General features: G+C 36.4%; 3 protein-coding genes across 4 annotated transcripts; 1 reads left to right on the top strand and 2 right to left on the bottom strand.

The window, feature by feature from the left end:
* Nucleotides 1–146: 146 nt before the first annotated feature.
* On the top strand, nucleotides 147–4,559 carry Arp3 (Actin-related protein 3). Its single transcript, XM_081984079.1, has 10 exons — nucleotides 147–336; nucleotides 405–585; nucleotides 635–841; nucleotides 2,109–2,216; nucleotides 2,273–2,372; nucleotides 2,646–2,829; nucleotides 3,814–3,956; nucleotides 4,018–4,127; nucleotides 4,178–4,261; nucleotides 4,337–4,559. Exons 1-10 carry the CDS (start codon nucleotides 293–295, stop codon nucleotides 4,430–4,432), a joined length of 1,257 nt encoding a protein of 418 aa, XP_081840205.1. The 5' UTR covers nucleotides 147–292; the 3' UTR covers nucleotides 4,433–4,559.
* Nucleotides 4,560–4,731: 172 nt separating this feature from the next.
* LOC145732049 (uncharacterized) lies at nucleotides 4,732–9,288 on the bottom strand. 2 transcript variants are annotated; one of them, XM_081984076.1, is made up of 19 exons: nucleotides 9,274–9,288; nucleotides 9,138–9,213; nucleotides 8,798–9,079; nucleotides 8,546–8,747; nucleotides 8,319–8,476; nucleotides 8,168–8,269; nucleotides 8,069–8,117; nucleotides 7,919–8,019; nucleotides 7,715–7,868; nucleotides 7,470–7,663; nucleotides 7,347–7,417; nucleotides 7,016–7,286; nucleotides 6,735–6,962; nucleotides 6,167–6,379; nucleotides 5,973–6,116; nucleotides 5,745–5,924; nucleotides 5,460–5,588; nucleotides 4,978–5,403; nucleotides 4,732–4,913 (listed from the first exon to the last, which is right to left on the bottom strand). In XM_081984076.1, exons 2-19 carry the CDS (start codon nucleotides 9,141–9,143, stop codon nucleotides 4,803–4,805), a joined length of 3,021 nt encoding a protein of 1,006 aa, XP_081840202.1. In that variant the 5' UTR covers nucleotides 9,144–9,213; nucleotides 9,274–9,288; the 3' UTR covers nucleotides 4,732–4,802. The 2 variants fall into 2 exon arrangements, with proteins under 2 accessions (XP_081840202.1, XP_081840201.1); XM_081984075.1 differs by lacking the exon at nucleotides 9,274–9,288 and having other exon boundaries at nucleotides 9,138–9,247.
* A 226-nt stretch (nucleotides 9,289–9,514) lies between these two features.
* LOC145732052 (facilitated trehalose transporter Tret1-like) lies at nucleotides 9,515–11,553 on the bottom strand. The gene is made up of 4 exons (XM_081984078.1): nucleotides 11,276–11,553; nucleotides 10,734–11,021; nucleotides 10,354–10,675; nucleotides 9,515–10,299 (listed from the first exon to the last, which is right to left on the bottom strand). Exons 1-4 carry the CDS (start codon nucleotides 11,343–11,345, stop codon nucleotides 9,591–9,593), a joined length of 1,389 nt encoding a protein of 462 aa, XP_081840204.1. The 5' UTR covers nucleotides 11,346–11,553; the 3' UTR covers nucleotides 9,515–9,590.
* Nucleotides 11,554–11,596: the final 43 nt, after the last annotated feature.

Genomic DNA, 11,596 nt, shown 5'->3' with positions numbered 1-11,596 from the left:
CTGTCTCCGCTGTCATAATTACAGGAGGGCATGTTTGCCAACTGGCAGATTGTCACATGACGATATGCTGTAGAAATTATCTTGACATCACGTGCATGAAAAAATAAATAGTTTTTGTTGTCTGTCATCTATCGGTGACGTCTGTAAATGTGTCATCGCGTTGACCGGGGAGGTGCGGTTTTTGTTATTAAAATTATTTAAGCAAAAATTATTTCAAATTTTGATTAAATCAGGGTGTTGTTTAATTAATATTTTTTAGGAAAAATCAAATTTTTGTGCTACTTCATTAGCCATGGAAGGAAAGCTTCCTGCTTGTGTAATTGATGTGGGTACAGGGTAAGTACATTTAGCCCCTTTTATGAATCTCCAGGCACTTATCAGACACCTACTCATGTAATTTCTAGTTACACCAAACTGGGCTTTGCTGCTAACAAAGAGCCGCAGTTTATAATTCCCTCTGCTATTGCCATCAAAGAAACAGCAAAAGTAGGAGAGCAGAGCAGTCGAAGGCTGGTTAAAGGGGTGGAAGACTTGGACTTTTACATTGGAGATGAGGCTTTTGGGGCAACCGGATACGCTGTCAAAGTACGTAATATTTATACCAAAAGGAAACGTAGTAAAACTTTGTATTTAGTATCCAGTACGTCATGGTTTAGTGGAGGACTGGGATTTGATGGAGAGATTTCTGGAACAGTGCATTTTTAAATATCTCCGAGCTGAACCAGAGGATCACTACTTTTTACTGACTGAGCCTCCATTAAACACCCCAGAAAACCGGGAGTACACTGCTGAAATTATGTTTGAAAGTTTCAATGTTCCAGGATTATACATTGCAGTTCAGGTTAGTGTCTTTTGCCTATACTTAATTAAGTGTTCACTAGTTTAGTGGCTGATTAAGCCATTTTCAGGATTTTAGAAACAATTTATGCATACTTTTCTGAATAACAGGTTTTTCTTATTTGTATTATTATGGTCCAAGTGTTTGGTTGTTTAAATGTTTTCTACAATCAGGGTAAGTATAAAACTAAAGCAAGAGTACTACTTGTATCATAAAAATACATTTATTGTGTTCAATAAAGATGGTCATTTGTTAATACTTAATGTATACAAGTTTTATTAGAATTTACTAAAATAAATCAATTATTATCCATACATGTAATATACACTCAAGTTTGCTTATAATAAACCTGATTATAGTGAAATTGTAGTTAAAATGAACCTTTTTTTTATGAAAAATTATTTATTATAAGAGCCAATGCAAGTTAAATTAATCAATGCAAAATTCAATTTGCTTTTCAAGTTTGTGTTATACATGCTACTGTTGTTATCACATTACAAATAGTGTTTGGGAAGCCAAAATAATGAGTTATTATAATTCCTTGAAGTCATTAATTAATAATAAAGGTATTTACCTATTACATATCTCTCTCATATTGGCATTATTTCATGTCTAATAATTTGTTGAACAATACTTAAATGCATGAAACTTTTTAATATAAATATTGATTTAGAATGTATAGGATAAAAATGTGTATTATCATTTAAAAATGTGATGTGTAAATACCCATACCTACATAATTAAGAAAAATTCCTAGAGACCTCTAGAACTCTTAAAATTGGTCAAGAATCCTTTAATATCTGCCATGTGCCTCTAAAATGATTTTGAAGATATTATACCCATCTAAATACTTTGTAAACTAATTAAGAACCAATTGAAACTGGCAAAAGTCTCTAACACTGCTCAAACTATCCAAGAATTATCTCAATAATCACCCTCTTAATATTTTGCCAGATTACTAGCAATATTTTTAAAATGTCCTTAGAAATATCACAAGCCTCCATATAAAATCATTATGTTATTGACAAAGATTGTAAAATGATTTTAAATGAGCCTATGAACACTGAAAACTTTTAAACTTTTAGCTAGATGCCTTTAGAATTATTCTAAAATTCCCAGAAGCTTTTAAAACACTTCTAACCAAGTAGGAATCTTTTAATATTGTCAGATTTTCTTAGAATCACTTTTGAAATGTCACAGGGCTTCATATAAAAACCTTATCTATCCCTAATTCACGGAACTGAAATTGATCTATTTTATTTTTTATTAGGCTGTGTTAGCTTTAGCAGCAAGTTGGGCTAGCAGAGCAGTCACTGAGAGGACATTGACCGGCATAGTGATAGACAGTGGTGATGGAGTCACTCACGTCATTCCAGTTGTAGGTTTTTAAATCAGAACTTTTTGAAACTTTTGATATTTAATTAAAATTTTCAGGCTGAAGGTTATGTCATTGGTAGTTGTATCAAGCACATTCCTATTGCCGGTCGCAACATTACTTATTTCATTCAGAGTCTACTTAGAGAGAGAGAAATTGGTGAGTGCTAATGTAATCTCTAACAAAAAAATCTATTTTATTTGTATCTAAGGTTCTTTTAATGTTTTTCTACATTGCTAAAAGGTTTGTGGATATTTTTAATATAGTGACTGACTGTTTATTCTAAATGAACTAAACTTTGATCTAAATACATAATTACCCGATTTTCCTTTAAAAATCTTGAAGATTAGTGTATAGTGTAATATTTTATTATTAAAACACTTGAAGACAGGTTTGTTTCACCTACTAAATAAATGCGGATTTGTGCTTCAGGAATTCCTCCAGAGCAGTCTCTCGAAACTGCCAAAGCAATAAAAGAAAAATATTGCTATATTTGCCCGGACATTGCCAAAGAGTTTGCCAAATATGATGCTGATCCGGCCAAGTGGATGAAAAAGTACGATGGCATAAACACAGTAACTAAACAACCATTTTCTGTAGATGTTGGTTATGAAAGGTAAGTTCAACAATTTTTTTTCTAAAATTTTCTGGTATTAAGATACTGATGTTTGATTTATAGTTAAGTTTTCTTAATATGTGTGGGGAAAGTAAATATTTGAAAAAAGCTTCATTTCTTATCAGTGCTGGTTATTACAGTTTTTAGTGAGGTTCAAACATTGTTTATATTGGGGTCAAGTATTATTGTGTATGTTTTTTCATTCAATTTATGGTGTGTTATTATTACTATTTAGCTCTTCAGTTTAGTCGGGTTATTAAATTTGCGTTTCTGCATAAACAAAGTTAATTGCTTAAAACTTTAAGATTTTCAATTTATCAAACGTCTGGCAGACAATTTCTTCCCTAATTTGTTCAGTCTGATTTATTGCAATGTTGAAAGGGAGGGATAGTAATTCGAGGTATTATGAGGCACTTTGCCAGTATTACGAGGCATTTTGAGGTACTTTTAATGTATTTATAAGGCATTTCATAGAATTTTGATGACTGTATATTTCAAAATGTTTTGCGATATTTTCATTGGAATTTTGAGAGAAATAAAGCCTAAATAAAGAAAATTTTGCGATATTTTATAACAACAAAGTCATGTCACTGGTGAAGGGGTTTCGATAGTATGACAGCTGTCACGTGACGTAATAAAATAAAAAGTAAAACATCGTTTCTTAACGTCAGAACTGTCAAATTCGGCTCCATGGAGCTGTAAAGACTACTTACAGTGTAGTTTATTCTCCAAAAAACACTTGGCATTTAATAATTTCCACATAGTCCAAATCTCATAGCTTGAATGGTTCATTTTAATGTGCATTTATCAACTTTATATGCATCATTCTCGTGAATTCTCCTTAAATTCTCATGGTATTTTCTCCACAAATAAATTTCTGAGAATCTTTCATCTCTATATATTTAAAAAAGTTATCGATAAAAAATGTCTTAATGTTCAACAGATTACTTTGTAAAATTTCTCATAACAATTGGTTTATGTCAGGTTCCTTGGACCTGAAATATTCTTTCATCCGGAATTTTCCAACCCGGATTTCAACATTCCGCTGTCTCAAATCGTAGACGATGTAATCCAGAACTGTCCGATCGACGTGCGTCGGCCACTTTACAACAACATAGTTTTGTCAGGTTTGTTTAACACAAAAAAACAATAATTTAGAGTTTGGTTAATAAATAATTACTTTTGAAGGTGGTTCGACCATGTTTAAGGACTTTGGTAGACGATTGCAAAGGGACATTAAGAAAACGGTAGACGCTAGGTTGAGGCTAAGTGAAACTTTGGGTGGCGGCAGATTAAAGGTAACTTTCTTAGAAAATATGATTTTTTTTAATTTTATTTAATGCTGTAGCCTAAACCCATTGACGTCCAAGTTGTTTCGCATCATATGCAACGGTACGCAGTATTTTTTGGTGGCAGTATGTTAGCGTCAACGGTAAGTTAGTTTTTGGCTGGTTTTATTTGATTTCTATAAACTTTAAATCGTTTATTTATTTGTAACGGTTTCCAGCCCGAATTTTACACTGTTTGCCATACGAAGGAACAGTATGAGGAGTATGGACCGAGCATTTGCAGGCACAATCCGGTATTTGGAACTATGACGTAAAATCGTTCATTTTACATTAAAAGTATTCCTTTATTATTATATTGTTGATTTCCATTTTAATTTTTATTCCTAATTTTTTTGTATATTTTAAATATCGATTTTAGATAAATATAAAATATTAAAGTAATTTATTTGTATTTTACCTCAAAACAGTTTAACACCCTTTAAATCGATTATTTTGACAGTTACAGGGTTGGTTCAATATACCAATTTGTAGGTCTTAAAATCATTACGTATGAGAGTCACGTTTTGCATGCAAACATGAAAACCATACTTTGTACCCATTAAAAGCTTCAAGATTCACTGAAATACTTTAATAAATAAGTTTAAAAAGAATATTGTACATAAAAAGGTCATTGTATGTGACAAGTTAATAATCAGTTGGGCAACAACAAGGATCCTGTTTGGGAGTGGGTTTTGTCTCTGCCGGAATTAGTTCTGATGGGCTGCAGTATGAATTCTTCAAGAAGTTCACGTGACCCTAAAAAAGAAAACCATTTGATGATTTTCTGTTATTTCCATAAACAATAATCTTTTCAAACTACCTGTAAATTTCTGATCCTCATCTGTGCGTCTTCAAAATTCTCATTCAAATTTCTGATCTGAGCTTGCATCTTTTGTCTGATTTCGTCCCGGTCCTTCTCGGCAGCCTTGGCACTCGCCTTCGTCTGAGCCAGTTGCCGCTCCAAGTCGTTGACCTGGTTCTGAGTGGACTTCCGTACAATCTCACAACGATCTTTGATCCGGGCCACTTGTCTCGCACTTTCCTCGCGCACCGATTCCAGTTGCGTTTCTAATTGAGTAATTTCGTGTAGTTTCTCGTTTAGTAGTCTTTGATTATCGTCTGAGACTTCTTGAAGCTGATCCATTTCTAAATGTAACTCGTCGTTTTCGTCTTTTGCTTGTTGCAGCGCGTTCTCCAACTCTTGGATTTTATGGGCCATTTGTTCTTTTTCTCCAGCTCCGGCAGCCTAAAACGTAGTATTTTTAGCCAATTTGGTTATTTTAGGATAGAGAAGGTTCTTACATTGTTACCATCAGCCAAAGCCATTTCATCCATTATGGCCTGCAGTTTGTCTTTGTATGTTTGTAGTTCTCTGGCCATGGCCTCGTTGTTGCGTTCGGCCAGCAAATGCATCTGTTGGGCTTCTTGAAGCTGTTTACCAAACATATCGTTTAGTATTATTGGAAATAGTGGAACAACAAAGACACTTTGCAAGGTCCTGACATTGCAGCACTATTACTCCTTTATTTGATTGAAAATTAACTCTATTCTAATATTCTTAAGTAAATTAGCTTTTAATTAGCAAACCTTGACTTGTGTGGCTTTCAGGATATCAGGAAGCGGAGCCAGCTCCTGCAACTTCTCTTGAAACTGATTTTTTACCCGAACAATTTCCAAGTTGACCTGTTCGCTTATTCTGTTGTTCTCCATGCGCATAATTTCAATTTGACGCTTCTGTTCTTCTACAGTTTGAATTGCTTCCAGATACTAACAAAAACATCTTTAAAAACTAAATTTTCAAGTTTAGATACGAACCTTGTTTCTATAGTCGTTTAGCTGTCCTTGTAGATCTTCAACCAAAGCCCTCAACTCCTCCAGTTCATCTTGAGCCTGTCTGTAGAGTTCCTTGTGAACTTTCAGCTGCTGCTGCAGGTCGATCAGTTGCTCTTTAGAACTTCCCTGCAATTTAACGTTACTATAACTGGTGCTAGTTTGATTAAGCTGGTTACTTTATCCCCGTCTCCTCTCAGTTCTTTTAGTTTCTTCTCTAGCTCTTTCACTTTCAGCTCCAGCTTGGCTCGATTCTCTTCAGCTTGAGCTGCCAACTCTTTTAAGCGCTCATTATCAGCTCGAAGACCTGCCACCTCAGTGAGTTTGGCTTTGAAATCCTCCTGCAGCCTGTTGTATTTCTCCTTCATTTCTTTATACATCTGGTCTTCGCCCTATATCAACCAATAGATACAGAGTGAAAGAGTTTTAAGTTTCCTATCTAATGAAACCATTCTTTATCCAAACTACTATCTATTCTAGACTATTGCAGTGTACTTTCGATCCGTATACAGTTGTCTTGACTTTCTTTATCTTTAATCGTTTTACCATTTCTATATCCAATCATCATTCACTCTCTCTCTCATCGACTCTATTTATAAGTAATATAAATACTAATAATACTAATAGGTATATTGATACTAATATAGTAAAATTATATAACTATATAGCAGAGCAATCAGACTACCTTCTTCCTCAATTTACTCAAAATTCATCAGTAGGTATGAAAGATTTAAATATTAATCTTACCGAAGCTTCTGGAGGACAGCACGGTGGAGGAGAGGGAGGCCTCGGTCTAGGACAAGGTGGATGTCCACAGGGAGGCATTAAACCAGGACAAGGCATGGGGCCTGGACAAGGTGGAGCCAAAGCCAGCATTTTGCGGTGGTGCTCCAGGTGCTCTCGTTCCTTTTGGACTTCCAAAAGTTCTTGTTGGATCGTTTTTACTTCCTGCTCCACATCAATCAGTTGCTTCTCCTACATAATTAAAATAGTACAAACATCAGGAGTTTAGTGTTTTTAGATCAAACCAATTGGCTGGTGGTGTTGGAGTACTCCTGCAACCGGTTCTCCACATCGGCGGGACATAACCCACGTCCCGGTCCACAAGACATTTTTCCTGTAGGAGAGCTTGAACGCGAGTTTTTCGGACAAGACGGATTAGGACAGCCTTGTAACTTATTAGTCAACGTGGCGTTTTCTTGATGGACCATACGCAGTTCATTTTGTAGACAACATAACTGCTTTTGCAGATGATCGACGGTCTGGTCTTTGTCGATAATGTCCGTTTGTAGCTTATATCTAATTGGATTTGAGATTTAACACTGGAAATTTGTAACTTTGAGTCACGAGTGACAGTACCTGGTGTCTGTTAGGTTAGCATTTTCACTCACCAGTCGTTCTTGCATGTTGTAACTGTCACTTAATTTACGCTAGAAACAACAACAGTATCAGAAAATCATTAAATAATGTGAAAAAACTTACTAAAGTATCGTCAGGTTCTCTGGAAGAACTTTTAGGTCGTCTTGGGGTGCATTTGCGTTCCTGACACAGCACAATTTTAGGCATAAAAGAATCAGGAGCTCCACACACCAACATTTTTGGCAGCACATCTTCAGGATGTTTGGTTTGCAATGGTGGTTGCACCGGTTGCATTTTATCAAACAAATTTGCCTGACCTGATTTGAACCACCAATTAACCCAACTTTGTATTAAAAACTTACACATACCTAACAGAAACTGGATTCTTCTGGTTTTCGCTTCAAAAAGAACCATCTGTTCTTTCAAAGCTTTGTTCTTCTCCTCCAGCTCTTTGGCCTCGACTTCGGTCATCTGGTCTTTTTGCAGTAGCTCTCCGACTCTATTTTTTAAATCCGTGATAACCTACAAGAAATCTTTCCCTAAAAGGTTTTGGAGCAATTTTGAGGCTAGACCTTGGCAGTGGCCTTAGCCTGCTTCTCTGCTTCGTCCAGCTCCTTCAGAATGGCCGAATCTATGGCGGGATCAAACTTGAAAACTGAACCATCACCTCCAGCTGTCATGAATTCTCTTTTAGTATTTGTTATAATTCTGAAGTAACTTACCTTCTCCTTGAGGTTCGGTTACACCCACTACAGCTTCCTCTTCACCTTCCTGAAACAACAAAGTGCAAAACTGACTTGCGACTGATATGGTTATTATACTTCCAGAGTTTCCATCACATGTTGGTTTTCTTCTGCCACCTTTTGCAGCTCTTCCGAAGCTTCTTGTATCATTTGCTCCACATCTTTCAGTTCCGAGTCACTCTAAAAACTCACACTTTCGTTTAATGGGTTTTTGGTAACCAGCACTTACTTCTCCTTCCTGTTCATCTTCAGTTTCTGTCTCAAGGGGGGCTTCAACGTCTGTAAGATCTTCACCGGCAAACTCTTCAGCCATTTTGTAGATTAAATCAAAAGCTTCTCGTGCAGTATCTAAATTTTCTTCCGAGCTGGAGGAAAGCTTTTCAGGGTCTTCAGTGTGAAAGTTTTTGGTTAATGCTATTAAGAGGCAACAAATTCTAAGTGTGATGAAAGTATCACCTGATTTAACGTAGTTGGGACTGAAAAACTCTTTCCCCTGGCTGCTTCCACTACTCAAACTAGTGGTTGACTTTTTGTTGAATACTTCTTCAACAGGGACGTGAACTAAACTGTGGGCTTTCTTCTCTTCCTGGAAATCTTCAGAGCGATACCAGGAAGTATCGCAACGGTGGTGTTGTGTAAGACGCGACCTTTGTTTAGCCTTAAAACTTTAATTATTGAGTGTGCGTGATCATTTGAAGAAGTTCTCACCTTTTTGGGACGTCCCAAGTTAAACTCCTTTACAATATCAAATCCTTCACCGTATTTCCTCAAGGAGTTTTTGAAATTAGTGTCAGGGTTCCCACCACACTTCAAATTTTTGCCAAAAAGATTACTGTAAGTACGCAAAAAGCCAAGGTTCTTCTGAACCAAAGGATTATCAGCAATTTTTTTTCTGGTGCCAACTGCCAGATAGCGACGATCCACCTCTTTGTCCAAATCGTGGATCTGGTTGAGCAGCCGCTTCTCGGTCACTGTAAATTTGTCTCTAATCTGGAAATTGAAATTTGCTCAATCAAATCTGACGTGAATGTGCCAAAATCATGTGCACCTTCATAGAAATATCTTCTTGGATTTATTTAGTTTATTTCCTTTCAAAATACGGCGTCGTGGATGGTTTCAGTCTGCTAAGGGTGACAAAACGTCTAATAAAAAAATTGTAGGAAAGACAGAGTGGGGTTACTTACATCAAAGTTCAGTTTTGTTACAATCAATCAAACGAAGGTACGAAAGGTACACATTTTTGATGTACACAATTTCAACTGATTTGAAATGTTACCTCAGATACTATAGATAACTTACCATAATACTGATGAGGCCTGTTTTTGTCTAAAGACTCTAAAGAAACCATTTTACCTTCTTCTGGTCTCTAGAGGAACAGAATATGAATAGTTAGAATAGACAAGTAGGTAGATTAAAACAACAATATTATCAACAAACTGTTTACAAAATCCTAACAATATATGGATGCTAAAAACATGTGACTAACATTCAACAATTTGAATTAATTCTGTAACATTTTCTGAATATCTTCTAAAGTTTTTCCTTTCGTTTCTGGCACGTAGATACAATACAGCACCAGCGAAATCAAACACAACCCACTGAAACTGAAAAGTGGAAAAGCCATCTCCACAAGTTCCGTAGTCACGTGATAAAACTTTGTAGCCAAAACTGCCAATACTGCGTAGTAAATCGTAGCAAAACACAAAGCCGTAGGCTTGATTTTTGGGTGAAACACCTCAGACATCACTAATAACGGCACGTTTCTTACTCCCAAGCTGAAAAACGCTACGTTCAGCAGCAGACTGACCATCAGAATGTAAGAGTTATGTTCTAAGTTCCATTTTGTGTGGGCTTTTAAGGTCAAATATAGTCCTGCCATGAATAAGGTTATCGTAGTTCCTGCTAGGGAGAATATAAACATAGGCCTGCGTCCGAATATGTCCACTACAAACGAGCTGGTGATCACCAGGACTGCTTGCAAGGAAAAGTAGGTGATGGTGGCAGTATTGGCGGAAACGTAACCTTCATTTTCCTGGAAGATGGTTTTGCAGTAGAAAGTGATGGCTGTGGATCCGCACAGCTGCTGGACACTCCTCAGACCTAACGCGATGCATAAAGCCCTTCGGTTCACTTGAATTCGGAACAAATCCAGAAAGTTTCTCTGCCCTTCTGGTAGATCATTCATGGATTCCTCCAAATCTTTAGATAAACTGATAAAATTTTTAAATGCAATTAACTCTACCAGTACTTCTGAAACAACTTACCGTAAAAACTCCTTTTTGCCTTCCACATCCCCGCGTAACACCATCAAGCTCTTCTGGGCTTCCTCTTGCTGATTTTTTGCTAAGAGCAGCACCGGACTCTCAGGCATCCAAATGAATGTCGTGAACATTATTATGGGGATAGAGCAAGCCATAAATGCGGAAATATCTAAAGAAAAGTAAATTCCTAGGATGTTGATGGAAAGGATGCCCAACACTACAAAGATTGGGCAAAGGGAGGATAGGAGACCTCTGATAGCTGGTTCTGCAATTTCTCCAAGGTACATTGGGACGGTGGCAACGCTTAGACCACTTCCTATACCTCCTAAAAAAAAATTAATACAAGGTAAGTATTTGGTGTGTTTGGCAACATATTTACATACCTAGAAATCTAGCAAAAAATACAAAAACATCATTCCTGGCTAATCCCAAAATGAGCCAGCTAGCGAACAAAGGAAATGCTGTGGACAGGATCATCTTCTTGCGGCCAAAATTGTCTCCAAGTAAGCTGGACAGAATAGCTCCCGTTACTATTCCCGGAAAAATTGCTACAGCCAACCAGGATGCTTCATTGCTTGATATGCTAAAGAAGTAAGTTCCATTGGTGAGTATTGGTAAGGCTGGTGAGGGCCAGCCAAAGTGCATTTCGGACGAGAGAATCCCCAAAGAACCTGTGAAAAGAAGTATATTTGCTAGTTATATTTCTTGCACAGAAAATTGTTCCTCAAGCTACATTTTTGTCATTCAATTACAGTTATTTGCACGTATGTGCTGTATAAAAAGAAAAGTTTCAGAGATATACAGGGTGAAAACTTCAACAATTGCTCTAAACGGGTTGTTTGCGTGTTCAAAGGCCTTATATTAGTAATAAATATTGTTAGCAAACACAACAAAATGTATAGTTTAAAAACATAAACTTACTCACCAGTAAGGGCAGCAATATACTGAATAATTCTCCTGCTTTTAAAGAAATTTTCAAATTTAAGACACTTCATTTTTGCACCTGTTCGTAGAAAAACGTATTTTTAAGTGACCACGAATAAACCCACACACAAGGTATACATTATTATCGCACTTTATGACTTTACAAATCAATGAACTTATTCACTAATAGGAATGCGATTTGTTGTTATAAATCAGCATTAAGAGCCCCACATTATCGTTCACTGGACTGATACGCTGTGTTAAATGTTGGTCAAAATCATAGTGACATATTTTGGTTTTTATGCAGAAATCGATTTTTTGG

The sequence above is a fragment of the Ips typographus genome, linkage group LG7 (genome assembly GCF_016097725.1).
Source record: "Ips typographus isolate SLU linkage group LG7, UJ_Ityp_2.0, whole genome shotgun sequence".
Taxonomy (NCBI): Eukaryota; Metazoa; Arthropoda; class Insecta; order Coleoptera; family Curculionidae; genus Ips; species Ips typographus.
This window is presented reverse-complemented; position numbering and strand designations above follow the sequence as displayed.

Coding starts and splice junctions, on each gene's coding strand:
- LOC145732049 (XM_081984076.1), bottom strand. Junction 8,118..8,167: donor ATGTGATGGAAACTCTGGAA/GTATAATAACCA, acceptor TTGTTGTTTCAG/GAAGGTGAAGAGGAAGCTGT. Junction 7,287..7,346: donor GCTAACCTAACAGACACCAG/GTACTGTCACTC, acceptor AAATCCAATTAG/ATATAAGCTACAAACGGACA.
- Arp3 (XM_081984079.1), top strand. CDS start 293: ATGGAAGGAAAGCTTCCTGCTTGTGTAATTGATGTGGGTACAGG. Junction 2,217..2,272: donor TCACTCACGTCATTCCAGTT/GTAGGTTTTTAA, acceptor TAAAATTTTCAG/GCTGAAGGTTATGTCATTGG. Junction 3,957..4,017: donor CAACAACATAGTTTTGTCAG/GTTTGTTTAACA, acceptor TTACTTTTGAAG/GTGGTTCGACCATGTTTAAG.
- LOC145732052 (XM_081984078.1), bottom strand. CDS start 11,345: ATGAAGTGTCTTAAATTTGAAAATTTCTTTAAAAGCAGGAGAATTATT. Junction 11,022..11,275: donor GTATATTGCTGCCCTTACTG/GTGAGTAAGTTT, acceptor TTCTTTTCACAG/GTTCTTTGGGGATTCTCTCG. Junction 10,300..10,353: donor GGCAAAAAGGAGTTTTTACG/GTAAGTTGTTTC, acceptor AAATTTTATCAG/TTTATCTAAAGATTTGGAGG.